The sequence below is a fragment of the Leucoraja erinacea genome, chromosome 39 (genome assembly GCF_028641065.1).
Source record: "Leucoraja erinacea ecotype New England chromosome 39, Leri_hhj_1, whole genome shotgun sequence".
In the NCBI taxonomy this organism is placed as follows: Eukaryota; Metazoa; Chordata; class Chondrichthyes; order Rajiformes; family Rajidae; genus Leucoraja; species Leucoraja erinaceus.
The window spans coordinates 5,571,540-5,597,029 of record NC_073415.1 but is presented as its reverse complement, the minus strand read 5'-3'; the positions used below and the strand labels follow the sequence as shown (position 1 = coordinate 5,597,029).

At 41.7% G+C, this 25,490-nt stretch overlaps 1 protein-coding gene across 2 annotated transcripts; it reads left to right on the top strand.

The window, feature by feature from the left end:
- Positions 1-585: 585 nt before the first annotated feature.
- LOC129714451 (breast cancer anti-estrogen resistance protein 3 homolog) lies at positions 586-24,988 on the top strand. 2 transcript variants are annotated; one of them, XM_055664053.1, is made up of 10 exons: positions 586-912; positions 4,451-4,578; positions 5,583-6,028; positions 7,416-7,510; positions 9,625-10,253; positions 13,351-13,466; positions 14,284-14,455; positions 17,428-17,539; positions 19,363-19,566; positions 24,306-24,988. In XM_055664053.1, exons 2-10 carry the CDS (start codon positions 4,471-4,473, stop codon positions 24,476-24,478), a joined length of 2,055 nt encoding a protein of 684 aa, XP_055520028.1. In that variant the 5' UTR covers positions 586-912; positions 4,451-4,470; the 3' UTR covers positions 24,479-24,988. The 2 variants fall into 2 exon arrangements, with proteins under 2 accessions (XP_055520028.1, XP_055520027.1); XM_055664052.1 differs by having other exon boundaries at positions 588-918.
- Positions 24,989-25,490: the final 502 nt, after the last annotated feature.

Below are 25,490 nucleotides of genomic sequence, written 5' to 3'. Positions count from 1 at the left end.
AAATGTTTAAGAAGGTACTGCAAATGCTGGAAAATCGAAGGTAGACAAAAATGCTGGAGAAGCTCAGCGGGTGCAGCAGCATCTATGGAGCAAAGGAAATAGGCAACGTTTCGGACTGAAGAAGGGTTTTGGCCCGGAACGTTGCCTATTTCCTTAGCTCCATAGATGCTGCTGCACCCGCTGAGTTTCTCCAGCATTTTTGTCTAACATAAAGAGGCATGCTGGTTGGTTGGCATGGACAAGTTTGGCTGAAGAGCATACTTCCATGCAGAAAAACTCTAGTACATTTCCCTCTTGCCCTGGCCTTGGCAGTTTAATATCCAGCTATTTTTTTTTAACATTTCTGGTATTGTCACAAATGAAAAGTACACAATTATTACATACACCTATTGCACGGTGCAGTACTCTAGATGTTTTGATTGCTGAGCAACCCTTATGGTTGGTCATCTTGATTGGGTATTTGCAAGAGGGAAGGGCACTGTTTGCACAATTTATCCAGTTCCTGATCTGAATGACATGCATTAAAGGTAGGCAGATTTGCTGTCAGGTGTCCTCTACACTAAGCTAAAGGGTGGAGTACAGTACTGGGATATTCCACATTCTGTGGGGGTGCCCTGCCTCTCAAACGCTCAGTAGACTAGTAGCACTAAATGGAATCAGAGTTGTCACTTTATTTGTTAAGGGGTTGCATAAGGAAATGACTGGCTCTGCTGCGTCACTGAGGTTGTGCTCCCCATCAGGTATGAGTGTACCTGTCAACTCTCTTCAGACCCCTTGCATCTTGCTAGCTAATAGGTTTCCCTGGAGGTGCGGCTCCCCAGGGCTATGTTGAGGTGTTCTGCCACTTCTTACTAAAACCTCCACCCTAAATGGCTGTACCTTATTACAGGACCAACAACCGGAGAAAAGAAGGTGAAGGTAGGCAAGAAAAACTAATCGGTGGTTCTTTGTGGCACAGAAACTGAGACTTTGCGAGAAAAATGTGTGGAATGTGATTGACGAAGTGGTTGAGCTTTCACTCTGTATTTGCAAAGAGAGTTGTGTCAGACTTGTACAAACCAGTACCAGCGTGTTCAGGCTACTGTAGCCATGAGAAAAGTAATATTATTTTCATTAAAATGGAAAGAAATATTTGGAAGGAACATTAACCCATGTAATTAACTTTAATGTTTTTATATAAGGTAAATAGAGAGATTGTTCCCATTATTGGGTGAAATGAGGACATAATTAAATTGATATACAAAGGATATGAGGGGCTGGTAGGAATTACGAGGAATACAAGGAAATTGTTTTTTTTTTAAACTGCGGTTATGATGTGCAGATTGCCACCTTTGAGAGGAGTGAAAATATACTTTTCAGAAAAGAGCTGAAAAAGGTTGAGGGAAAATAATTTGCAAGCCTGTTGTGAAAGAACATGGATAGACACAAAATGCTGGAGTAACCCAGCGGGACAGGCAGCATCTCTGGAGAGAAGGAATGGGTGATGTTTCGGGTCGAGACCCTTCTTCTCACAAACAAATTGAGTTGAATGATGAAGAACCAGCAGAGCCTGAATGGGCAAATGGCCTCCTGTGCCATAACGATTCTAACTTCTGAATTAGCTCTTTGTCAATTTCTTGCACTGTCAGCTAAAGCATTTATAATTTTTGATGGAAGAATTGATACAAATCAATTTTTAACATCTGAACCCTGTTCCAATAAAAACACTTCTTGTCACTTTCATAAGAACACTGGAAAATAGAAGCAGGAACAGTCTAAAGAAGGGACTCGACCTGAAACATTAGCTATCCGTGTTTTCCAGGTGTGCTGCCTGTCCCACTGAGTTACTCCAGCACTTTGTCTTTTTCCAAAAAGGAAGCAGGTACAGGTTATCGGACCCCTCCTCTTTAATACAATCATAGCTCATCTATGCTGACCTTAACTCCTCTTTTGTGCCAGTTTCTCACACCCCTCAATTCCTTAAATTTCAAATATTTTTCCACCTCTGTCTTAAATGTATCTAATGCATCTGCATCCCTTTGGGGTCCCTTATTTTCTATGCAGCTTTATTTTACAGCTATGCCCATTTGATCATAACTCTCCCACAGGTTTTCTGCCAGGAGTCTCCATAGGCGGGTAACTGCCATAGAAAGAGGGAATAAGTTTATTGGCCAAGTAGTCACATACAAGGAATTTGCCTTGGTGCTCTGCCCGCAAGTGACAACATGACATAGAGAGACAGTTAGGAATGACACATAGAACATTAAATATTGAGACTGCTTAATCATCATAGAGCAGAGTTTCAAATTCTTATTGGTTTGAACTACCCAGCATCAATAAGAATGATGTTTTGAATACTGCACCTACAGTACCTCTCCTCAGAACTTCCCAAAACACTTCACAGTTAATGAAGTAAAAGAGATAGACTTTGAAGTGCTGTCATTGTGATAGTAGATGAAAATCAGCATCCAATCTTTGCTGAGTGAGTTCCCACAAATAGCAATGTCATAACATATAGATAATCTGCTTTTAATCATTATGGATTAACATAGGCCAAGATATCAAAGAATCATAACAAAATCTAGGAAAAGGCCATTTGGCCCATTGCTTTTATTCCAGTTCTGCATCTCCTAAATCAAATTTCCAGTACGTGATCGCAAATCATTGCTTCCTCAGGACATGTTCACACATGTTCTAAATGCAATGAGGATGTCTACCTATTTCTGTTCACTGTGAGGGAGCAAATTCAAGACCTCTAACACTGTCTGAATAAATAAACATTCCCTCATTCCCCTCTCATTCTTTATTTCAAACAATTACCTCCGAATTATTGGTTCCTCAAACCGGAAAAATATTCCTTCCTTCTTTTTCACTCTGTCTGGACTAAGTCTCCACGCACCCTCTGTATCAAAATGGCCCTAGCCCATCCTCATTCTCGCCTATCATCATATAATTTTCCAATCCTGATAGCTTTCTCATGACTCCGATGCACTCATTCTGGTGCAATCACACGTCATGGATTATATCCTGCTCTTCTCATTAAATGATGCTGTGGAAACCTTTCACCTAAGAGAGAAAACAATGCCTTGATGACACATCTGATGGATGACTCCTGCTCAACATTCCCTGACTGGTGTGCCATCCTAGGATGGGCCTTGAACCAATATCCTTATACGGAGAGAGGCAAGATTGCTACCCTTGGGCCATGCCAGACAACATCAGATAAGATTGCCGTTGGGGTTAGCACTTTATATTCTGCGTGAGAGATAGAACTCAGTTAACACTGTTACAAATGAGCCATACAGTTAAACAACGCTGATTGATCTGCGCCCTCTGTTGACATTTCTACTTCCGGATTTTCAGTTCAGCCTGACTGGTTAGATTTGTATATCATAGGTTAGGGCAGCATTTTGTATTCATTAATTCTCACAAAAAATAGCAGAGAAACCATAAACAGGGAAAATTATAACCACCTAATTAGCAGATCTTAGCAAGCTGGATTGCACATTTTTACACATACTGATTATTTCCCCCCCCATGGGGTCTGAATAATTCATCTTCTGGCACTGAGATCAAATGGGTTCAAAGTTCTTATCTGCTGATTGCATTCAGCTTTTGGGAGAGCTGAATATCAGAGGGTAAGCCAACATCGTCAAACACATTTAGCATAGGAACTGAAGATATATTTATCCTCAGTGAGCCTCCATTAGGCTTTTTATGACCATTTTATTTCACTTTGGTCTTTTGGAAATATTTCCTGTTGATTTGGAAGAGGTTTTTTTCTGTGTGGTGCAGAATAAACAGTCCGGAAATCATCAACTGAATGATTATTAAGGAAAGACTTGAATTTTACACCACTTCTTATAAAATCAAGGTACCTCATAGAGTTTTGTAGTCAAAGAAGGATTGTTGTAGTCAGTCAGTATTGCCATTGAACACACATAATCCTCCAAAATTTCAGCCACCTCCAACGGGATCCCACCACAAACCACATATTCCCATCTCCACCCCTTTCCGCCTTCCACAGAGACCGTTCCCTAGCAACTCCCTGGTTATTGCCCCTGTCCCACTTAGGAAACCTGAACGGAAACCTCTGGAGACTTTGCGCCCCACCCAAGGTTTCCGTGCTGTTCCCGGAGGTTGCAGGTGGTTGCCGGCGGTTGCAGGTAGTGGAAGCAGGTAGGGAGACTGACAAAAAACCTCCGGGAACCGCACGGAAACCTTGGGTGGAGCGCAAACTCTCCAGAGGTTTCCGTTCAGGTTTCCTAAGTGGGACAGGGGCATAACTCTTTCTCCAGAGATGCTGCCTGACCCGCTAAGTTACTCCAGCATTTTGTGTCTATCTTTGCTATAAATCATCATCTGTAGTTCCTCCCTGCATGGTGCATCAGTGATAATGGATATTCTGATTTAGTGATCTAATTATTAGTACAAGGTGTAACTTGGCATTAATCTCATTTTTTTTTTCCAGTGGGCTACTGATAACGTATAATGGCCTCTGTGAAAGATCCACTAACAAAGGAGCTGGAGGAGGAACTAAAACTGAATACCGATGATATCCGTAGCCATGCCTGGTTCCATGGTCCTATCCCACGGCAGGTTGGAAATCTCTGTCCATTTCCCCCTATGTCTGTGAACCATGAAAATAATATTTAAGTAATTTCATACCAGCTGTATAATTTGCCTTTTCATAATTACCAAGGATTATGCAATTGACATTTTATTTCTTTTGAAGTTAAGCACCTTTGTCACCACCTCAGGGTCATTCTGTGTCACTCCAAAATTTAAGTAGGCACTTGGGGCAGCATGGTGGCGCAGTAGCATAATTGCTGCCTTGCAGCGCCAGAGACCCGGGTTCGATCCAGACTACGGGCGCTGTCTGAATGTAGTTTGTATGTTCTCCCCGTGACCACGTGGGTTTTCTCCAGGTGCTCTGGTCTTGTCCCACACTTCGAGGACTTGCAGGTTTGTAGGTTAATTGGCTCGATAAAAATTGTAAATTGTCCCCAGTGTGTGTAGGATAGTGTTAGTGTACCGGGTGATAGCTGGTCAACACCGACTGGGTTGTCCAAAGGGCATGTTTCCGCGCTGTATCTCTAAAACTAAAACTAGAACTAAAGCTTTGTGGCATCAGTCACTTCTGCATTCTTTTGGAGTTTTGACAGAGGGATGCCATTCCAAGTGCATCACTCATAAAGGAATCTTGTAGGGGAAGGTGGGCCACATTGCGTTGCCCATCTACTAGGTGAAATTTCCCTCCCCCTGTATTTAATTCTGCTGGTCCCGATTCCTTCTATCGTTTCTATAAATACCATACCCAGTGATTTTGCAGATACTTTTTCTACCCTTTATCCCAATGCCATTGATTCTGCCGGATCTTGACCAGTCCCCGTTCTATTACATTCACGAACATGTAGCAGGCAGGATTGGGTGTTGATCGTGAAGATTGGTTATCAGTTGACTTTTGGTGTTTAAAGTAGGAAAATGCTCTAATCCCAACCTGGAAACTATTATTTATAAAAATAAATTGAAAAAGCAAAGAATTCTTTTACTTTAGCTGTTGAATACTAAATGAAGGCTGATTCACCTCTTTGTTAATTCAGGAAGCCGAAGTTCTAATAGAGAGAGATGGAGATTTCCTCATCCGAGAGTCTCGCTCCAGTCCAGGAGACTTTGTACTGAGCTGCAGCTGGAAACATGAGCCTATCCACTTCAAGATCATCCGCGTGGTCCTCCGGCGTAAGGAGTCCTACACGCGAGTGCTGTATCAGTTTGAACAGGAGAGCTTCGATAACCTCCCAGCACTGGTACGATTCTACGTGGGGAATCGCAGACCGATTTCAGAGGAAAGTGGAGCAATAATCTTTCATCCAATAAACCGCATTGTACCCTTAAGATGCATTGAGGAAAAACACAGATCGGCAGTAGGTCAGAGATTACAACACAGAGAACAGGCAGCCAGAGGCACTGATCAAAATAAAAGATTCAGTTTAAATCTATCCGGAGGAATATCGTTGGACCAGCTTGAAGTGGATAGCAATCTTCTGAGGTAATTAATGATTTGGATTCATCAATCAGTTAAACTCCCCAATGGCTTCATGTCAAGTTTAATAGATTATAAAGTGTAATCCATCATCTTCCATGCTCCATAAACATGGGTCATCAAAACTCTTCTGATATATGCCAGCATTCACCATGTGCCATTCATTCACCGTTCCCTGAGCTCACTGACCTACATTGATTCCAGGTTTGTCTGCACTTAAATTTAGAAATCCTTGTTTTCAAATCCTTCAGTGGTTTGGCCTCTTCCAATCACAACAATTTTCTCCATCCCCATCCAGTTTCCCAATTCTCAAACTTTCTGTGCTGGGAGTTTATCGAAGCTCTCCTGTTCAAACTGTGCCCTAAATTTCTCCAGCCAGCTATCTTTCTCTTCCCCTTTATACCTTAAAGCTTTTGGTGACATAACTTGATTTCTCATTGAAAGTTTGGTCACTCTCTGTAAAGTGCCTTGGGAATCTTTCAGTGTACTAATCCCAACAGAAGCTGGGACATCCCTTGAAATCCACAGGGAAGGAAATAAATAAATCAGACAGAGATTTCTCTAGCAGGCAGTCTGATGATGGGGAAGAATAATATTAGGTTTGGCCATGAAGCTTGGATGGCTCTTTTCAATGAGGAAGCACAAGACTTCAATGAACTATTCAATTAGTCCCCCTGTAACAATCATGTGCACATTTTCATCCTTTAAATACATCCTATTTCCTTGTGAGGGTTACTATTGAACCGACTTCCACCAACTTTTCAAACAATTTATGCTCGATCAGAACTCACTGCCCAAAAAATATTTTCACATTTATTCAAAAGTCTTCTCCGACACCCACTCCTCTGCCACTGGGAACTACTTCCCTTATTTACCCTATCAAAATTATTTGTGATTTTAAAAGCCTCAATCCAAATCTTGTCTTTGCTGGAGGAGGTAATATATGATTAGGATTAATTATTAATTTTGCTCTTGTTGTCTCTCCTCACACTATCTGCATACTTGAGATAGCTGCAAACCTCCTTGTCGGCCAGAAAACGTTTGGTTGGAGCCCCATTGAACATTAATATCCAAGTTCCCAATGCAATACTAAGACAGTTGCATTTTATACATTGTGGTTTATTGTCAGTTGGTCTTCGAGTCCTCAGTAGTTACAGAAGAAATATGCTGAAATGGAGAAATAAATCAACTCTCAGAGTATGTAACTAATATGATTAATGTTTCCCACATTACAGCATTTCCATCAATAGACTGTAGATTGTTTAAAGGTTATGAAAACACTATAGAAATGTATGTTCTTTAACATTGCCAGTTGTATTTTACAATATCAATTTTTTGGTAAAGTGTAATCAGCAATGGCATTTCTATGTTTATCGGCATGTTTTTATGGCAGGAATAAGGACAAGAGTGGCAGCCATCCAAATATTCTGGACTGGATTGACAAAAGGCCATTGCAATCTGCCCAGTCTGACAGTTACCTTTCTGGAGGTGAGTCCATTTAGAAATCTCTCTGGGACTAGATGTATTCTTATCCAACTTGGAGATTTTCCCTCGAAGATAGACCCAAAATGCTGGAGAAACTCAGCGGGACAGGCAGCATCTCTGGAGAGAAGGGAAGGGTGACGTTTCGGGTTGAGACCCTTCTTCAGACTGAAGAACGGTCTCAACTTGAAATATCATCCATTCCTTCTCTCCAGAGATGCTGCCTGTCCCGCTGAATTACTCCAGCATTTTGTGTCTATCTTCAGTGTATAACCAGCATCTGCAGTTCCTTCCTACATTGTAGATTTTTCCTGCTGCATTATTATTTCAACTTTTGAAATAATATTTCTAGACGGTAATATTTTATGCAGCTGCACCATATTCTCTTTGATCTGGGGACTGAGTGTTGTTGTGGGATAAAAGTGGTAAATTATGAGCATGGATTGTTTATACTGGTTTTGTGTTCCCTGGAGTATAAATCAAAAGAGATGATTTTAATTGATGTATCTAAGATAATGAAAGGACTTGTTGAACTATTTCCTCTAGTGGGAGAATCCAAAACAAGGAACCTTAAATTTAGAACTAAGCCATTCAGAGTTGATGCAAGGAAATACTTCTTCACTCAAATAATTGTTCCCCAATAGATAGACACAAAGAGCTGGAGTAACTCAGGAGAGAAGGAAAGGGTGACGTTTCGGGTTGAGACCCTTCGTGAAGAGTTGTGTGTTGTCAAGCTAGAGGAAGGAATGTAGGTGGAATGGGGAGGGGAGAAATGGGCGCAAGTCCAGGCGGTAGTAAAGAAGAGGGGTGACCCGAGGATTCATGCTTAAGATGTTTGGGAAAGAATGACAAGAGATTCAAGGCAAACAATTTTCTACATTAAATACCTCTGAAATGACAGCGGAAGCAGAGGCAATGGTGAGCTTCACAAGAAAATTGGATGAATATTCAAAGGGGAAAATAATTATTACATATGGGGCAGGATTGTGAGAATGCAACTCATTGGGTAGTTAATTCATGGAGCCAGCATGGGTTCAAATGGCTTCTAAATGTCCTTATCCTTTTATAATCATGTTGCCTATCTTTGTGGTTAGTGTAAGACAGATGTGGTTATAAATTGGTGAAGCAGGTAAAAGTTATGACTGTATTCGATGTGGGGTTTTCATCCGTTTAACAAGCTGTTATTTCTCAGTTACCTTTTCATTTAAGCTCTTTGACAAGTTCCCACATGATAGGCTTGTTGAGAAAGTTAGTTCAAGGTGGTTGGTAAACTAGATCAAAGATTGTTTTGGTGGTGGGAATAGAGGGTAGTGGTGAAGGGTTATTTTTCTGACCATAAGTCTGTAACAATGGTGTATGAGTGCTGGGATCTTTGTTGTTTGACATACGTAAGATGCATAAGAATGTCTGTCGTCTGATAAGTACTTTTGCCGATGACACAAAGATTGGTGGACATGTAGATAGCGAGGATGTTTGCAGAAAAGTGCAGAGAGACATAGATCAGCTGAAAAGTTGGGCAAAATGTGTAGGAATGGAACATGAGCCAGACAAGTGTAAGGTAATGCATTTTGCCTCGACTACTACTGGTTGGTAAACATCAAGAAACTTAGAAATGACAATGCACAGAGGGAGTTTGAATTGCAAATTCATATTCTCTGAAAATGGCGAAACAGATGAATAAGATAGTATAAATCACAATTTAGTTTGCTCGCCTTCATGGCCAGGGGTATCGACTATAATAGTTGGGACATCATATTACAGTGATGCAAGATACATTCTGAAGAAGGGTCTCGACCCAAAACATCACCCACTCCTTCTCTCCAGAGATGCTGCCTGTCCCGCTGAGTTACTGCAGCTTTTTATGTCGTAACAGTGATACAAGGTATTGGCTAGTCCACACTCGCAGTTCTGGTCGCACCTGAAAGAATGCAAATAAAATTTACCGGGAATGTTATCCAAAATGGAGGCCTCTAGTTAGAAGGAGAGATTGAATAGGCTAGGGTTGTTTTTATTAGACCCCAGGAGGCTAAAGAGGGACCGTATGAAAATGAAAGGACGAGTACATTACGAGATTAACATAATTCACCATTTATATTAACACTTGTGTTTCTCTGCCACAGGACCCAGGGACTTCATTCAAGCAAATGGGACGCAGAAAATCATTCGCTCTTCGTCTGTAATGTATAGAGCAGGGAGTGATCCATTAATCAACCCGAAAGTGGGCTTAAGACGCCTTGGTTCCCAGTCCAGTATTGGATCGAGAGGTTCTGAAGGACAGTTGTACTCCAAGGCACCTCCAAAGCCATTCAGAGTTCCATCTGTCATGGTCACAGACACCCCACACGATCCAAACTTGGATGGAAATGTCTATAGTGAGCTGGTGCCCAATATACAAATACAAAGTCAGACACCCTCACCGCCAAAGAGTCATGTGGAGAGATTACGAGCTGCAGAACGATCGCAGGTCAGAACTCGAATGACAGACACCAATTTTTGCCTCCTGGATTTAGATATAAACTCAATTTCCATGAAGGCATGCCAGGAAGAATTTGTGAAGGATGATGGCTGGTCATTCACTCGGCCAGAACTGGAAGCTACAAGCTCATTTAAACTTGACACCTTTACATCAATCTTACTTCCCTTTGACAACAGATCTCTAGATCCGAATGTGCTTAAGCGTCTCAAAGAAATATTTCATGAAAATGATGCAAAGACTATTGCACAGCATATTCTGAAAGAGGATTGTCAGGTACATAAGTGTTCGTGATCAGCCTGTTTATTATATGTCCTTGCTCTTAGATTTATTTTGCATTGCTTTCACCTTTAAATAATTTATTTGAATAGGTAAACGGTAAATAACTGGCTCTGCGTTTAAACCTCTAGTAGAGAAAGCAGTGAGAAATGCCACATGAGGCCATTTGGCCCATTGGGACCATGCAGAGTAGCAGAGGCTCCCCCATCAATACTCCTTTACTTGTATCCTTATCACTCACCTGCACAAAGGGATAATTTACCGTGACAGAACAGAGCTAAGATTTAGATGCTTTAAGGAGGTCATAAATATAACTAAACTTTATGGTCTGTCTGTAGACATAGACTTGAACTAGAGGCCATATAAATATAATAAATCTAATAATGAAATCAGGATTACCTGTCAAACAGAAAATGGTTAAGTTATAGAAAAGTATGTAGAGACAGAACCATACAGAAACAATTTTGAGACCGGCCCCTCAGCTCATTTGCCACACCCATTTTTACACAAATCGTACCCTAACCCATTTTATTCTCCCCATATTCCCATCAGATCAACCCCCACCACTCACTTGGACACTAGACGCAGTTTACACTGGAATAATAACCCGTGCAGTCCTAATACTAACTACACCACCCCCATTACAGCAGTAGGCCATTCATCTCCTAGAGTTTGTGCTAGCAATTCAACCAGTCCCATCCCCCTGGCCTTCAAATTACTTTTAATCTGCCTATCCAATCCCATTTGTAAAATAACCCAAATTGATTTTGTTTCACGACCCTATGTGCAAGTTTCTTCCAGTTACACAAAAAAACATATTTCCCCTTGAACATTTGCCCAGAACATTAAATTTGTTTCTGGTCCCTGAAGACAGCTTCTCTCTATTTACCCAATCTAAACCAGTGTTGATCTTGTATACCGCTTGTGAATAAAAACTAAATAAATATGAGCAGGAATAAACCAAACAGCCCACAAGCCTTCACCGCTACTCATTAAGATTATTGTTGATATTCTACCCATTTTCCACTAGTCATTTCCTCTGTCATTTCCGTGCCATTTTTCACTACTGTCCCCTAAAGTTCAGAAATCTGTAGACTAATGTCTTGAATGAACACAGTGGCTGATCCTCCACCGCCCTCTGTGTGAGAGAACCTCAAAGATGAGGAAAGTTCCCACCTCACTTCAGTCCTAAACGGTCTACCCTTTATTTTAAAACTGTGCCACTGGTCCTGCACAGCTCGGGGGGAAAACCTGCCCTGCAGAAAGCTTGTCAAATCCTTGAAGAATGGCGAGTTATGATGGGATTTCTTATTTTTCTGTACACTGGTTAACACAACCCCAGTCTGCTCCATCTCTGTTCACTCACACTGCAAACCCTCTAAATCTGAAACCACTCAGGTGAATTCTCATTTCACTCTCTCAGTGGCAAATACATTCTTTCTTGGGTAAAGAGACCTAAACTATACCCCAGGTGCAGTCTCAGTTATAATGAGACTTCCATCCTTTTTTTCCCCCAATCATTTTGCAATAAAGCTAACATACATTTTGCCTTTTCAATTGCTTGCTGCATCTGCCCAATGACCTGTGATCTGAACACCTAAGCACCTTTGATAATCAATGTTTTCCAGTCTCTCTCCACTTAACAAATATTTCAGAGTTCTATTATACCTACCAAAGGATACTACAAGCGGCACACTTCCCACACTATATTCCAATAGTATATTATCACCCACTTACTCAGCATGTCTCCTTCTCCTCTTCAAATCCTCTTTCTCCACGATTGCAATATTCAACCTAATCTATTATCAACACACTGATCCAGCTTATGAAAAACTGGGGGCCCAAACAGCAACCCCTGCAGTACATCACTATCACAGCCGGCCAACCTGAGATCAATCCATTTATTTCCACTCTTTGCTTTTCATCCGAGTACAAAATCTCCATCCATGTCAGTTCCTTACTTCCAATTCCATGTAATAATAATAATAATAATAATAATAATAATATATTTTATTGTCATTGCACAGAGGTGCAATGAGATTTGGTATTTTATATTTCTCTGCTGACCAACCTCCTGTGTGAAATTTATTTCAGTCCTAAGCGGTCTACCCTTTATTTTAAAACTGTGCCACTGGTCCTGCACAGCTCGGGGGAAAAACGGGTGGTGAAAATTGCCCAACGCATCACCGGTTCCTCGCTCCCCTCCATTGAGTCTGTCCAAAGCAAGCGCTGTCTGCGGAGGGCGCTCAGCATCGCCAAGGACTGCTCTCACCCCAACCATGGACTGTTTACCCTCCTACCATCCGGGAGGCGCTACAGGTCTCTCCGTTGCCGAACCAGCAGGTCGAGGAACAGCTTCTTTCCGGCGGTTGTCACTCTACTCAACAACGTACCTCGGTGACTGCCAATCACCACCCCCCCCCCCCCGGACACTTATTATTATTTATTCAAATCGTTTGCTATGTCGCTCTTCCAGGGAGATGCTAAATGCATTTCGTTGTCTCTGTACTGTACACTGACAATGACAATTAAAATTGAATCTGAATCTGAATTTAGTGATAATGGAATTCTTCCATCCCATTATTCTCATGAGTTCCATTTCCTTCCTATTCTTGCTGCTGACATTTGCACATGAATCATTGTGAGGAAAGCCATAATGCTATATACATGTATATCAGTAGTGGTCTTCAGTGGCCCCATATACTCTGAAGGAAAAGTCTTGGTGTCCACAAACATTTGTCATTTGAATCTAGACTTCAATGTAAATGTTGAATGTTTGTGTGCGGTTACTTGCAGAATAGGTAAGCCATTACACCAGAAACTGAGGACTCCTTTGGAAACAAAGTAGGAGTAGGAGCAGCAAATTATTTTAAGCTCACAGTAAGATTGATGTGCTTTGGAATACACAAAGTACTGAAGTAACTCAGCGGGTCAGGCAGCATTTCTGAAGAACATTGATAGGTGAAGTTTTGGATCGGGATGCATTATATCCAGAGATGGTGCCTGACCCACTGAGTTAGTCCAGCACTTTGTTTCTTCTTTTGTAAGCCAGCATCTGCAGTTCCTTGTTTCTTCATGTGCTTTGGTCTTGTAGGTGGCTCGCATCATCAATGTGTCCGCAGAACAGAAGAAGATGATGGGCGTGAACTCAGGACTTGATCTGATTACGTTGCCTCATGGACACCAGCTGAGGATGGACCTCATGGATAGGTAATATATCAGCAATACCAACAAAGCACTCAGTAACATTAGATACAGATTCTAATAGGTCTGAGTTTCTGTTGTGGACAATTGATAAAGAAACTATGACTGTTTTATAAAACAAACAGAAACCAAAAGCAGCAGGTCAGACCGCATCCGCTGAGATTATTGCAGATTAATGACTTTTTGTCCATAGATATCTTGCCACAAGAAATAGATGCAATCCTGGATAAAGTGGATGTGGAGAAGATGTTTCTACAAGTGGGAAGAGTCTACGAACAGAGGCCAGAGCCTCTGAATAAAAGGTCTCTGTTCGTAAGGAGATGAGGAGGAATTTCTTCAGTCAGAGGGTGGTGAATCAGTCCAATTCAAAGCCACTTTCACGACCTAATTCACAACCTTTTTTACTCATGGCCATTTTTCATCAGGCTAGGAAAATGCCTCGACCTAATTGATGCCACGAGTATCTACGACTAGCATCACGACCTGCCTTCGACCTCGTGACGACCATGCTGCTGCGAGTATGAGTCAAGGGCAAACTCGGCAGAGGTCGTCAATTAGGTCTTGAAAGTGGGACAGGCCCTTAAGGCTGTGGAGGCCATGTCAATGGATATTTTTAAGTCGAAGATTGGTAGATTCTTGATTAGTTCGGGTATCAGGGGTTCTGGGGAGAAGGCAGGGGAATGGGATTAAGAGGGAAAGATAGATCAGCCATGATTGAATGGCGGAGGAAACCTGATGGACCGAATGGCCTAATTCTGCTCCTATAATTTATGAAGATGAATTAAAATATTGTTATTAACCTTCACCTATTGTTTTTATTCAGGCATCATTTAATAGCACTGGGTATTGCTGTGGACATCCTAGGTTGCACAGGAAGTGTTGGACAAAGATCGGCAGTGCTGCATAAAGTTGTCCAACTTGCAGTTGAGCTGAAAGATTCCATGGGAGATCTTTTTGCATTCTCAGCAGTGATGAAAGCATTGGAGCTGCCTCAGGTACTTGGATGGGTACCTGTGTTTTTACTTTCTCGTTTCCCACCTCTTGGGTTACTTTTAGTCTCTTTTCAATTCTAACTCCTCCGAGGACTTGAGAATCACAACAGAGCATAATCTGCATCCTTCATATGTTCAGCAGAGTTAAAAATTGAATGATTAGAGCATTTCACAGAACGAGGCCATAATCTCCGCTGTGCCAAATCATGATCTAATTAGCTTCCGCGTCCTACTTTTTTCCCCTAACCCTGAAAATGTTTCCTTCTCATGTGCATGCACGTCCTATTTGAATCTGCTTCCACCACCCTTTTCCAGCAACTCATTGCAAGCATAACAATTAAATGCAGAAAAAAAATATTATTTTCTCCTCATCTAATTCTGTTGCTATTTTCAAGTTCTTGAACCTCTGTTGGGTTTAGATTGTTTCATTATTTGTAAGTCAGGGTGATTTAATGATACGGAATTCGATCAACTACATTTGTAGCAGTCCCCCAAATCCAAATTGGGCTGAGTCTCTTTTAATTTATTTGAACGTAATTGAGCAAGAAGCTTGAAAGCTGTGAAGACAGGCTTCCACAGGCAGCAAGAATTCAGAAATCACTGACTGAAAGGGCAGTGAAAGAAGTTTCATTCGTAACTTTCAGAGGGGAATTGGATGAATACTTAGAGGGGAGAAATTTGCTGGGCTGTGGAAAAACGAGAAGGGAGTGAGTCTAATTTCACGGTTTTTCCAATGATCCAGCACAGGCATCATAATAAAACCAAGTCTCTGCCTTGCTTAACTCCGGTATGATCCTGTGTGCCTGGTAAATTTCTGGTGGACTTTAGTAATGTAACTGTGCAGATGTAACAGAATAAACCTGTAGTCTATTATACCACAACGTGAGAAATGCCCTGCACTTACACATCAACAATTGAAAGGTGGACAAAAATGCTGGAAAAACTCCATAGATGTTGACTCACCCGCTGAGTTTCTCCAGCATTTATGTCTACCTTCGATTATCCAGCATCTGCTGTTCCTTCTTGAACAATTGAAAGGTGATCATTTTCAGAAACAATTTCAACAACTTCATTTTTTTTAATTTGATTTTGATTTTTGATGACTGCTGTCCATTTCATAATCATTAGTTCTGAATGTATTTTGTGCTTGGGAATACACTCTGGGCAGGCTCAGGAGGCACTTGAATATAGCGGGCAATAAAGTTGCCCATATCTGATATTCTCATGCTGTACAGAAAATAATGATTATAATCAATGCACATTTTTAAAAGGTTTTCCCATTCCTGGTATATATAGGATTGCAAAGGTCAGATTTTTAAACTGGCAAGTCCAGCTATCTTATTGCAGACCAGATATCAAACCACCATGGTCTGCTGGTGACTCTAGGGTTATTCAGAGTAGAAGATTATTCAACCCAAGCCTGTTCCAAGATTCTCATTTTAGCTGCGGATTTCTCAGTAACCTTATCAACAATAATCTATCAATCTTGGTCATAAAAGCAACAGTTGGTTCATTGTACACTGTCTTTTAGAAGAGGTAGTGCCAGTTTCCACTACGCCGTGTGCCAAAATGTGTTTTGATTTCACTCTTATACAATCAAGCTTCCATTTTACGATTGTTTCAAATTTCCCCACCAGGTTAAATTATCTTATCTCTATTCACCCTTTCAAATCTCTTAAACATTTTAAACAACGTCAAAACAAGCCCTTAATGAGTTAGTGAAAAAGTGCATGCTTGGGATACCGTTTGAAGAAGGGTTTCGGCCCGAAACGTTGCCTATTTCCTTCGCTCCATAGATGCTGCTGCACCCGCTGAGTTTCTCCAGCTTTTTTGTGTAACCTGCTTGGGATACAAGTTGGTTGTGATATAATTTGAGCATAGGCTGTGTAACATTTGCTTGTATTCATTTGTTTAGAAGATTGAGGGTTGATCGAGATATCTTCATATGATTTCCTACAGTCTTCTAAGTTTAAAGGAACACCAGACAGTATTACATAAAATTAAACAACCCATTCTAATCACATAACAGTCCAAACAGTTTCATTCTGTGACCTGACACTGAAATCCCTCTTAGTCCAATATATTATTTGAAGTGCTGTACACAAATCTGTTGGTATTTGATCAAGGCTGTGAACAATTCAAGCAACATTTCCTTCCCTTTGAATTCCCTCCCCACCTCCAACTCCAAGCTAATGGGTGGCGGTAATTATAATTTTGTTCCTTGACCTTACTGTATTCGGACAGTCGACCAGTAATCTAGAGACCTAGATTAACAATCCAGAGATATGAATTCAAATCCCACAGTGACTGCTGTGGAATTTACATTTCAGCTAAAGGACTGGATTTTTTTCTTAAATTGGAATTTATGATCATGACCACAAAAATGACAGAATTTTTAAAAGCTCTTTATGGGAGAAAGCCATCCTTACTTAGACTGGTCAAAATGTGGCCAGCTCCGCAACGATCTAGTACAGCACTCAGTTCAAAAGCATTTATGGGTCGACAATAAATAGTAGTTTTGGCAGTGACATTCGCATCCTGAACAAATGAAGTAAAGGCAATGAAATGTTAAAAATGTATTGTGTCATTTGGAGTTTGGGAAAGACTTCATAGAAAGTAGAAACTATTCAAAATAAAATCTCAAAATACAACTAATTAGCAGGAACTTAACAAGTTCTCCCACAACAATCTCTCCACATAATGGAGTGAGTTAAAGATAGTTACATAATTCAGAGTTTCCCCGTAAAACCAATTCTGGTCATTTACGACTGTTGTGTCTGCGGATGGCTGAGAAGGGTAGTTAATCTATGCTGGCCTCTTATGCTGGCAGCCTTTACAACGGCCATGTCAACCACATGAAAACCTGGGAACTAAACCTCCACTGTTGATTGGAAATTGTTCAACTCCAGAAATAGAGTAACGAGGAGTTAGAAAAATCCCACTGTTGATGTTAATTTTTTTTCTTCTCCTTCCAGATTGTGCGTCTGGAACATACGTGGAGGACTCTGCGCAGAAATTACACAGAAAGTGCCATCAAGTTCGAAAAGGAACTCAAACCTTTCTTCAAATCCTTGAATGAGGGAAAAAGTAGGTGTACATTTTCTAGAAGATAGACACAAAATGCGGGAGTAACTCAGCGGGACACAGTCTGAAGAAGGGACCCTGTGTGTAGGAAGGAACTGCAGATGCTGGTTTATGCCATATATAGACACAAAATGGTGGAGTAACTCAGCAAGGCAGGCAACATCTCTGGAGAGAAGAAATGGGTGACGTTTTTGGCAATCGATCCCTCTTCCGACTGAAGACGGTCTGAGCAGACTGATCAGTTCAAAGGGTCTCGACCCGAAACATTGCCAGTCCCGCTGAGTTACTACCGCATTTTGTGTCTATCTTTGGTTTAAACCAGCATCTGCAGTTCCTTCCCACACTATACATTTACTAGAAACAGTTAATCGGTGATGTGGGTCTTTGACCAGATGAGGGCAGATTTAAGTTAGCATTTTCAGAACAAAATATCCACCCACAAAATTGTTTTTATTTTAAAGTTATGTTCAAGTGTACTCCAAGGCCTCAGTATTCATACACTTCTGTCATTCTATGTATCTGCTGAGCAGTAAACCCTGCAGCTGAAAGGAATGGTATCTGTAGTAGTTAACTAGGTCTCGTGATTAACTGAACAAATCTTATCAGTTTGGATAATTGGTACAAATGAGAAGAAATCATGTGCATTCCTACGGCAAACACATTATTTAACGCTTTCAGTAGCTTCAAGCTGGATAGTCATGCACAACAAAACAAAGAATAAGCTACAGTCTGTTACTGAATGGTGTGCAGAGACATGGAGATCTAGGATTTATAGAATGCAGAACAGTACAACATAGGAAGAGGCCCTTCAGCCCACAATGTTTGTGCTGAACATGACGCTTCAGCCTACACATGATCCATTTCCATCCAGATTCATGTGCCTAGGTAAAAGATTCTTAAACACCAATTTCATATCTGCTTCCAACACCATCCCTGGCAGTGCCTTCCAGGCACCTACCAATTTCTGTGTAAAAAAAAACCTATCCTATACAACTTTATAAATACACAAGGGGGAAAAAGGTAACTAGAGAGAGAGTGGGACCCCACATGAATCAAAGTGGTCACCTCTGTGTGGAGCCACAGGAGGTGGGCAAGGTCCTCAATAAGTATTTCCCCTCTGTATTTACTGTGGAGAAAGACAGGAGGACGGAGGAACTTGGGGCAGTCAATGGAAGTGTCTTCAGAGCAGTCAGTGTTACAGTGTTATGGTCGAAGAGGTGCTGAAGGTACTATCTTCTATGTCTTCTAGACAAATCACCAGAACATGAGTATATAGATCTGAGGGCATTGTGGGGAAGACAGACGTAATTGCTGGAGCCCTGGTTGAAATTTACGAGTCGTCTTTAAATACAGGAGAGGTGCCAGAAGACTGGAGGGTGGCAATATTTTGCCTTTATTTGAGAAGGGGCTGTAGGGAAAATGCTGGGAACTATATGCCAGTGAGCTTAACATCGGTAGTTTGAAAATTACTAGAGGGTATTCTGAGGGAAAGGATCTGTTTGGTAGCACTCCTAGAAGAAAAAATTACATCCGAGGACCGGTTCCTTCGACCCACAATGTCCATGCCGAACATGATCAACTAATCTCATTTGCCTGAGCATGATCCCTATTCTTCCATTTCTTGCACATCCTTCTTGGTTGTGCAAGAAAGGCTTATAGTAACTTGTCAGTTTCGTTGGGAAGAATGTGCCTATCTAAAAGCATCTTAAAGGCCACTCCCGTATCTGCCTCCACCACACTCCAAATAATGTGAGGCATTTATACTACATCAATGATGTTATACAAATTAAAGTGAAACATTCTAAAGATGTTATTTTTCAACCCAGGCGAGCTTCCTCTGCAAAGTACCACCATTCCGCACATTTTGCCTATTATCAGGCTAATGGAGACGCATTCCGTGTCTGATTTTATGGAAAGCTGGGATAACATTGAGTTGGAGTGTGGATTCTTGTTAAAAATGCTGGAAGCAGCTCGCGTTGTGACAATGCACATTGCAACATACAGAGCCAACGCTGAAGGCAAACTAAAAGGTATGTTCCTCTTCCTATATTATCTAACACGATTAATGTTAAATCCAGTGTTTCCTTTCAGTCCCAGGATTGATCCCAGGTCTGGTGTCTCAGCTGTGCCTCCGTAAGTAGCTTTCTTGCCTCTGCCAGAAAGTCAAGGGTTCAAGGTCCATCTAGATCCTAACTGACACTCCCGATGGAATACTGAAGGAATGTTGTACACAGAGATACAATCTTTCAGATTAAACATTAAAGCAAGGCCCCTCTCCACTCTTTCATCTGGATATAAAAGATACCGTGGCAATGTTTTGAAGAGTTATTTATTCTGTACTAATACTTGTTGGATGTTATGGAATATAACCATTACCATACAGCACAAGCCCAGCTTCGTCCCACGCACGAAGTACCCATCTGTACTGGCCCAGTTTAGCAACACGTGCATTGTCGCTCTCTATGTCTTGGTGATTCTAGGAGCATGGGACAAAACCCACACAGGTCACAGGGAGAACGGTTTAAACTCTGCCCAGACGGCATCCAGTCAGGATCAAACCCGGGTCACTGGCTCTGTAAGGCAGGAACTCTACTGCTGTGCCACCGTGCCATCCCTTCCCTAATAATTTTGTACACCATCAGGTAACCTCCTCAGCCTCCTCCATTCCAAAGAAAACAAAGGCAGCCAATACAGCTGAAAAGCAGTGAGGAGGAGAGACGATATATCTCAGCAACATCTTCCCATAAGGTGGTGATCAGAACTGTACACAATACTTCAGCTGTTGCCTAACTAATATTAGTTAATGTTATATTATATGAGTCTGAAGAAGAGTCTCGACCCGAAACATCACCCATTCCTTCTCTCCAGTTCTGCTGCCTGTCCCGCTGAGTTACTCCAGCTTTTTGTGTCCATATTCCAATATGTTGTAAACTTGTACCATAACCTCCTTGCTGTTATATTCCTTAGGAAATCCTGGGAGAACATATGATATTACAAGTATCAATTACAAAAATGATCTTCCATCACTCTATATTACAAAGCTAATTTTGGATCCAATTTGCTATTGAGCCCATGGACTCATAGCTTTTTTTGTTTATTTTCTCACACAAGCCCTTGAAAATGCCTAACTGAAGCAATATGATACTTTGGAATTAAGCACTGAGATAGATCTATTTCATTTTTCTCAGTGTACCACACTATTCTCTACGCTATCAACAACACCAACATTCATATCATCTGCAAATTGACCAATCGTACATTCAAAGTGTTATTATATATGTAGTATAAAGTGTTAGCATCATCCATGGGCTATAATATAATTTAAATGTTTCACAGGTGGTTTAACAAAATTCAATAGTGGCGCATGTAGAAAGATATAACACATGACCAAAAGCTTGTCAAAGGGGGTTAATTCTAAAGGAAGAACTGGAGGGAGAGAGTTTTATATGTTGAAAATTTAGCGGGGACCAGAAAAACGCTACGACTTTTTGCGCGACTGAAGGGACTACTCCCGGCGACCACATGGTGACAAACTAGTCGCCTGTAGTTGCCTAAAAAAATTGCCCATAAGGTCTAAAGTTTAAAAAATCTTCCAAAGTTGGTAAGGATGAAGGAGTTGACAGAGATTGGAATTGCTTTGGTTACATGCATTTTACATATTTAGCAAAATACTTTAGAAAAATTACAAACAAGTGCTTGCATGGCTGAACCTTCATGAAACAACAATCACTCTGACACAACCTCCCACACAGTATATTATGGGCTGTATGAGCCCGATGGGAACCAAACATTACAATGCGCCCATGAACGAAGGAATGGGTGACGTTTCGGGTCGAGACCCTTCTTCAGACAGAAGAATGGTCTCGACCCGAAAAGGTCACTCTTCAGAGATGCTGCCTGTCCCGCTGAGCTACTCCAGCATTTTGTGTCTATCTTGTGTTAAAACCAACATCTGCAGTTCCTTCCTACACATTACAATGCGCTCTCTGTCTTATCCCATCTGATGAATCTCTGGGGATTGCCCGTCATGGCCAACGTTCATAACCACAAGGAAATAGCAGAGGAAGTGATAGTGTCACATTGGGTCAAGAGGCTTTCCTGTGAGGCTGGAACTGGGGTTGATGTATTTCAGATTTCAGAGGGTCCTGTGAATGCTCAGCTAGCTCACCGACTGCAAACTGAGGCCTGGAAGCAAAAATGTTCAAACAAACAGACGCACAACATGAAGGCTCTCGGGTCACACTTTCTGTCAATCTCTTTCTCACTTCCTCATCTCATGCTTTTGCTTTCAATTTGTCTCATCCTCATTCTCCCTCCCATATGTACTCCTTCTCAATTGGAAACCCAGAATTGTCACAAAGCAAATAATCCAGTCATGGACAGCTTTGTGCAGTTCAAATTCATTCTTCAAATATGCAGTTCAATTTCAATTTCAAAATCCCTTTTCAAAATGAGAAATCTGTGTGAAATGTTGTCATCTGCATCCTCTTTCGTAAGAATTAGGAACCAAAATGTGGGCGCAACTACATTTCTGTCATGGGTCAAATATTAGGTCAAAATGAGAGTGGAGAGGCACAAGTCCTCCACCAACCCTCATCCTGATCCCCCTAATGCGCCTGTCCCACTTAGGTGATTTTTTAGGCAACTACAGACGACTAGTTTGTCACCACATGTTCACCGGTGATCGCCGGGAGTCGTCTCCTCAGTCGCGCAAAAAAGTCGTAGCGTCTTGTCACCGCTAAATTTTCAACATGTTGAAAACTTTTCGCCGACAGTGGGTTTGATGCCAATGAGCGTAGCTTGACTTCGCCTGACGTAGGGGTTGTCGTAGGTTGTCGCCAGGATGACGTAGGTTGTCGCCGTTTTTTTGCCGAACTGCTACGACTATGACAGTCGCCGGCAGTTGCCTAAAAAAATCGGCAAGTTGGACAGGCCCATAATTGTGGACAAACTGCCTTTAATCATACTTATCCAAGACAGCACTGGTTGGAAACTACAGATCACAGCGCTTTGAGAGATTGTCCTAATTTAAGCTCTCCCAGGTATCACATCGAGGCCATGTCAGAACGTTTCGACCAGTTAGTAGTTTTGTAACTAAGACGAGGATGAAAGCAGAAACCTGACCCATTTGCCAAGGCTCATTTCTGTTGTCCCTGCACAGCATGGGGCTGAATAAGGTTCTAAAGAATCGTCTCAGTGTAGTTCCTGCTCTGAGTTTAACTACTTCAGCTCAGCTGGATTGTGCCACAGGCACTGAGGTTAGACTCATTGTCCCCGAGTTGAAAGGAGCAATATAACAAATAAGCCGAGATTCTTGCTTCAGATCACAACAAAGTGAATCCTACTGAAGGTGCATCTCTATTCGAGAAGATGAAACGATATGGTATTGTGTGTTAATTCAGAAGCCTCTTTTGTTTGAATCTCTAAATGGAGTTTGAGCAACTTTATAAAATGTAATGGAGCGTTAGTAACTATCTTCAGGAAAGAAAAGGGCGACCTAATCCACGAATTAAAAACAGTGTCTTTGACCTTCAAACTCGGGGGCACTCGCCTGGAAAACCTCGAGCTGGAGCGACCGTCTGCGTTAAAACCGCGAGCTGGATCGACCGACCACACACACACACACGCACACACGTCGCGAAGGCGGGGGCCAGGGAAAGCGGGGGTGCGCTGTCTGCACGTTGAAGAGGAAGGTAAACGGCTGCCACAGTGTACGGTAACACCTTTAGAGAGCATGGGGGGGGAGACAAGGGGAGAGAAGTGGAGAGAAGGGGGGGGGAGAAGGAGTGGAGACACTTTTAAGAAGTTTAATTAAGTTTAGCGGGCATTTTACCTACCGGTAGGTTTTCCTTAGTCCCGAAAACTCCAATGAGCCAATCAAAATGCCCGGTCAGCGAAGGAGACTGCTTACGGCTGCCCTCGACTGCCTGTAACTGAATAGCGACCCCACTCCACTGCACTACGAGTCAAAAAGACCCATGCCAGCCAAAGTTTACTCGCGGAAAATTTTTCAACTTGCTGAAAAATTTCCCGCGACCTAGCTGAGGCCACGACCATTCGGGAACTTCCCTTGAGCATGAAGGAGAGTTCCATCAACATCATAGGACCTCCTAAGAACCAAGTGTCGACCATGCTGCGAGTTTGAAGGTTGAAGACACTCTTCTAAACTCGCAGATTAGGTCACCCAAGTGGGACAGCCCCTAAAGGCAGCAAATTGGAAAAAGAAAAGCTTATTGGGCTCCCCATCTCAGTCACAAAATTAAGAGTTTGTGTTTACACAAAGTCATTAAAATGGTCAATTGGCTGGGAGCATTACAAAGTTAAATTTAACAGCAAATAACTCCATACATACTGTATGAATAAAAGCCTAGTTGGAGAGAGATTTTACATTGGAAGCATTAAGAAAAAGTTGGGAAGGTTAGTATGTTTAAGCATTGTAGCTGAAGGCACAACAGCCAATGATGGAATAAAGTGCATTGAAACATTCAGGTGTCAGAGGTTAGCTGGAGAAGGCAGAAGAATGGGGTTGGGAGAAAGAGATAGATCAGCCATGATTGATTGACGGCGTAGACTTGATGGGCCGAATGGCTTAATTCTACTCCTATTCCTTATGGTTAGCAAGAAATTGGAAATATGTGAGCACTGAGGTTTCAAAGTTATTTCATAGAGAAGTGTTTCTGTCAACTTACACTCAAGAACATAACTGATTGAATTCTGGTTCCCCTCCTAACATCACTACTTCAGCTAATGGGCATTCTTTCTTTTCCAGATGTTCAAGTTAAAGACGAACTGTTGGAGGCCTTCAAGACAGAATTTGCTCTGAAATTGTTCTGGGGAGCTAATGCAACTGAAGTTGCTCGCAATGATAGATATGAGAAATTTGATAAAATTCTAAGTGCCTTGTCACGGAAATTGGAGCCGTTGGGCCATTCAGAGCTTTAGGTGGGCAGGGCAGACATCCCTCAGGAGGAGCGGCCATTATGAAAAACGTACCACTGGTGAAGATCTCCTAATGTTCAGTGACTCATGAATGAACAATGTGCATAAAATGAGTTAAGTGCTTTATCCCACATATGGGAAATGTCTTGTTCTTCAGGGCACGGATCCCCAACAGTGTGGAAAGTATTACTTTTTGACAGGAAACGTTGCTTCTTTGATTGCACCTTCCAACGCCACATTCTCTAGCACTAAGGAAAACAAGACCGGCAGCAAGGGAAAACCATCACATCAATGTCTCACACTGGATGCATATCTGGATATACAATCTGGAGATATAGTTCTGAAGTTCCTTCATGTTCACCGAGTCAAAATCCAGCAAATCTGTATCTCAATAGTGCTCTGGAAGCACCCTGTGTACATGGATTACAACAGTTTGAGGCAAGTGACTCGTTTTCACCATGTAAACAGCAAATGTAGGTGGACAATAAATGCTGCTTTTGCCAGCAGCAACCACACCTGCGGAATTATTTTTGTCTTAAATCCATTCAGATCCTATGCCCATCGAGAGAGAGCTGGTGTTATAATGCCATTCTGTACCTATGGGAAATAAATTCTGGCAGTTTTTTACCAAAACTGGTTGAATTTCACAGTGCCAGAATCAAAGGAATTGCAGCATAGGAGTTCCTTTACACTGGGAGCACTTAGCTATTCTGAAGAAGAGACCAGCCGAGAATGGAATGAATGGAGGAAACAGTGGTCTCCTACCGATGGTCAAACATTTCACCCACTTGTTTGTTGCCTTTGACATCAGAGTGAGCCACAGTATTTAGTGAAACCGAGCACCCCCTCTATTTTGTCAAGGTGCTTCAATGGCTATTTTGTCAAGGTGCTTGTTATTTTTCCTCCCTCCTTGTTGACTCCTACCCCGAGATTATCTACATGGAGCACATCACACTATAGACCATTCTGACTACAATGGTTATTATAAAGTCGATACAACATTTACAGGGTATTG